At 40.7% G+C, this 4,209-nt stretch overlaps 1 protein-coding gene across 1 annotated transcript; it reads left to right on the top strand.

Moving 5' to 3' along the window:
* Positions 1-687: 687 nt before the first annotated feature.
* Positions 688-4,115, top strand: ngrn (neugrin, neurite outgrowth associated). Its single transcript, XM_086068751.1, has 4 exons — positions 688-1,453; positions 2,778-2,888; positions 3,159-3,300; positions 3,636-4,115. The coding sequence occupies exons 1-4, from the start codon at positions 1,206-1,208 to the stop codon at positions 4,044-4,046; spliced, it is 912 nt and encodes a 303-aa protein (XP_085924877.1). The 5' UTR covers positions 688-1,205; the 3' UTR covers positions 4,047-4,115.
* The last annotated feature ends 94 nt before the right edge of the window (positions 4,116-4,209 follow it).

The following is a 4,209-nucleotide window of genomic DNA, read 5'->3' as shown; positions in this document are numbered from 1 at the left end:
ATTTGCTGCAGTGTCCGCAGGCGCCCGGCAGATGTCACAACCTGCATACAAGAGTATTTTTTTGGGCTGCGTTGGGAATCTCATCACTCAGTGTTTTTCAAACTTTTTACAGTAGGTACACGGGTTTGATTCTAATTCGAAACATTCGTATCTCAAATAATCAGTCCACATTTAGATGAACAGAAATGCAATTAATCCGTTGCAGCCCCCAAAACACACTGACCAAAAAATTTAACGTGCTGGTTAAGAAAAATAGCACTCTTCATAATGCAAAAACACACAGTTGTAAAACAAATAGAATGCAAATATTATGATTTAATCTTGCCTAATGACCACTGACATTATGTTGCTTCTTTGTTTGTGTTGAGTATAACATATTGTATATTTTTTATTTGAAATGTAGTCATCCTTCTAGCGTTTTTTTTTATGTTCATGTGTTGAAAGGTACTTGTTTGATGTACCTGATTTTTGATTGTGAATGGAAATTATTGAATAAAGTTGTTTTTTTTAATATAAAAAAAATATTTACTTTAACTAAAAAAAAACAGCCGCAGCTGTGATAACCATTTGCAAAGTTGTATTTGTTCTGTTAAGTTCTGCATTTAAAGAGTTAAGTTCTTAATTGAAAATGTGAACTGAATGGTTTTTTTAAATGTTGTTTCTTCCGATGTTTACGCTACGGCCACTAGGGGGCAGGATACTGGTACAAGGCACTTTATGGAGTTGAAGGACATGAGAGACAAATGACTTTCGTTATGTATTCTGATAAGTACGCTCATGTTATTAATGATTTTCTTACTTTTAATTTGATTTATTGATTAAAAGACATGCTCGCGTTTATGTTGTCTAATCACGCTACAACTTTTGTGCATGAAAATTCAGCTCTTTTACATACGGTCGTTTCACTACTGCGTGCCATATGTTTATGGAATGAAATGATTTTATTTATTTTAATTGAATTCGTTTAAAGGCAAGTGAGTTTTTTTGTGAAATTATGCGATTTCGTCTCTTCAGTTGCGTATACATATTTTGACCAAACGCCCTTGCCGTACCAAGCCAGAAAATGGTTCTAGGAAGAACAGCTGAATGCTGTTTCCTTCAAATGGGTGAACGGTGAACCCTTCGACTGTTGAATCAACAAGCAGGAACGGGATACTTCACGTTCGTCTACTAACAAGCCACCCAAGTTGTGAGTAACGTCCGTCATGGCCAACGGACGTCTCTGTATGCTCTACGGGTGGGTTCGAGCAGTAGCGACCCCGTTAGCGTCTATCTTCAATGCGACGGCGCCTCATCGTCCCTCGGCGTTTTGTCGTTATGCCAGCAGCATCAGACGCGTGGGGAAGGCACGCGGACAGCAAAACACATCCCGCAGGGATGAAGAAGATGATGATAATTATGATGAAAACTTCATCATGGAGGAGGTTGAGGACAAACTCGACGCTTTGTTGGAGTAAGTTTACTTCCGAAATGTCATATTTAGCACTTATAATGATTAGTTATATTACTCTTTTGTGACTTTAATTAAATAGTGGTGAGTTTACTGCTATAGACTATATGCCACGGAGGAGGCGGGACTTCCGACTTCTGGGTTTTCACCCATCAACTATGTTTCCGGTTTGCGAGTGTGGGCCGCGTCCCAGTACTTGCGCTTTCGCCTTTGTGCCCCTTGGTTGCGCGTTCCCGTAGACGGGTGCGAGGATGCGAGTGTATAGTGTCTCTCTCAGTGTCCGAAGCATTTCAGATAGCCGAGACGCTCTCCCGCCAGTGAGCGGGAGCGCGCGGGTGGGGGTGCGAGTGTTGGAACACGACCAGCAGTGGCGGAAACTGCATTGATGTGTAAAACACGTTAGTCGGAAGTCCTGGCATCTTTTGTTTTTTGTTTTAAATTGCTTTATTTAACAAATTGATCAAAAGTCAAACATGGCAAACATTAAGCAAACAATCATCACCACAGTACACAATAACAGTAAAGGAAAAGGGGGGAAAAATAAAATAAAAGATATGCCAGGGTTCTTAAACTAAGAAATATTAAAAACACCAAAATGAGAACACAAAATGAAGGTCTTGATAGCCTTCTTATTTTTGAAAGTAGAGATTGACTGTAAATATACACCCATCTCTTTCAAAAACAGAAGAAAAAAAGGTTTTGACTTTACACATTTACATTTATGAATATACAACTTAGCAAGATAAATTAAAAGATTAATCAAATAATATTATTTTTCAAATAAATTGTCATAGTTCCAAAATCCAAACAGAACATTCGGTAAGGAAAGCTCAAAATTACAAAAGATATTGTCTAAAATAAATTTACAAATGTCTGGCCATAGCTTGCGAGCATAAGTACATTTCCAAAACTGATGCACAAGAGTCTCTGATTGGGAGCCACAGAAGGAGCAGTTCAGATCCATATCATAACCAAAAAAGGATTTCACAGGAAAACAACGATGAATAATTTTAAAAGACACTTCCTTTACCTTGTTCACCAAAAATAATTTCTGAAGTCCGTGGCATCTACCCCATTGTAAAAGAGTTGCTTGCCTGGACATTATGAGGTGAAATGGTGACGTAATCAAGATGCAACATCAGAAAGAGAAGTCTTACTATTTTTGTTTATACTTTTAAAAAATCCCTGACATTTTTAAACTTTACAATTAGTTGGTGTGACCAACAGCATAAGAGGGTGGTTAACAGTCCTACTGTACATCCCAGAAGCTGTATTTTGACCAAACAATTTAATTGTGTTTAATCTGTTGTTGCTTTTTTTTTGGCAGAGAGAGTATGAAGAAGCAGAAAATGAGCAAATACAACATAATGCACAGGAAAATGAGACCGCTTGGCTCTCCGGAGAGGAAGTTAACTTGGGAGGCTATGGAGACCATCAGGTGAGGACAGCAACTTGGTTAAGTAGCGGGAATGGTGGCTCGCAAAGAAGACAAATATTAGTTTTGTCCACCCCAAAGTTTCTTAAAAGGTTTCTGGACGCCAAAGCTTCCTAGATGTTAAAAGTTCCAAAATCCCTTAAATTCCTGCACTCTACAGTTTTTGGGGATCCTAAACATGAGCTCACATCACACAGTGCTGTCCGCTTGAAAATGGCGGATCTACGGCTAGCCAGACCAATATCGCCTCTGATGTCATGGATGCTGTTTCAGGTATCTAAAACGAGAGCATCCAGACGAGTGGACGGTTGAGCTTCTGTCTGAAAGCTTCTCGGTCAGCCCAGATGTAATCCGGAGGGTGGTCCGCACTAAGTTTAGCCCGGCGCCTCACAGGAAAGCAGTGCAGGATGCCAAGGTAAGGTTGCAAAATGCTGTGACAATTTAAAGTTGGAAACTTGACATGGAAATTAACAGGAGTTAATGGTAGTTTATGGGAATTAACTAGTAACCACATTGAGGGTAGGTATAGGGAACTTAATGTAGATGGGGAAACTTTTTTTTTTTTTTTTTGCATAATCCCAACTAAAACAGATTTCATACAGTGGTCCCTTGATTTACAAGTTGTTTTTTAAATTATGGGCCATCAATCAATTTGGTCAAGTTCTCAGTTAAGGGAAGTTTAATTCTCGAGGTTAACTTCTCATGGAAACTTACTGAAAATGTTTCACCCCTTCGCAATCCTACACTAAGGTGATGTCCAGGCTTCAGCATCCAGCGTTGCCTTCGGGTGAGGCAGCGACAGAGAGAAGCCGACAGGGTCTGCACGCGGGCCGCTCACTACGCCAGTTCTTGCCTCCTGGAAACCCAGAAGCGGCTTTGGTTCCCGTGGCTGTACATACAGATGAACCCACCACTAAAGCTTCCGCTCTCGTCACTGTTCCGGTGATGCCGCCAAGAGATGACGCCGCTGCGATGACAACGTGGCCGGTACAGGACGGCTCAGTTGACGACGATCCAGCAGAGGCGGAAGACGAGACATGGGATGGACGAGTGTTGTCCGAGGAAGAGCTCGACGAGTTTAAGGACGTTAAGCCTGCGCCCGTGCTGCAAGTTGGGAATGAAGTCTTTGATAGCAACGGACAATTTTTGTACAGAATCTGATGAGCACAAGCGGCACCGGATGAAACAGATTTGAATGTGGTGCATCTAATAAAAGCCAAGTGAAAAACAGTACTTGCTACCTTGATTAATAAGTGCCTCAAATTCTGAGCTTTAAAAAAACAACAACCAACAATTACAAGTCAGGAGACCAGTGTCTGTGCAT

The sequence above is a fragment of the Leptonotus elevatus genome, chromosome 2 (genome assembly GCF_054856555.1).
Source record: "Leptonotus elevatus isolate MCC_2025b chromosome 2, RoL_Lele_1.0, whole genome shotgun sequence".
Classification (NCBI taxonomy): Eukaryota; Metazoa; Chordata; class Actinopteri; order Syngnathiformes; family Syngnathidae; genus Leptonotus; species Leptonotus elevatus.
Note: the sequence above shows the minus strand (reverse complement) of the source record. Positions and strands in the feature narration are given on the sequence as shown.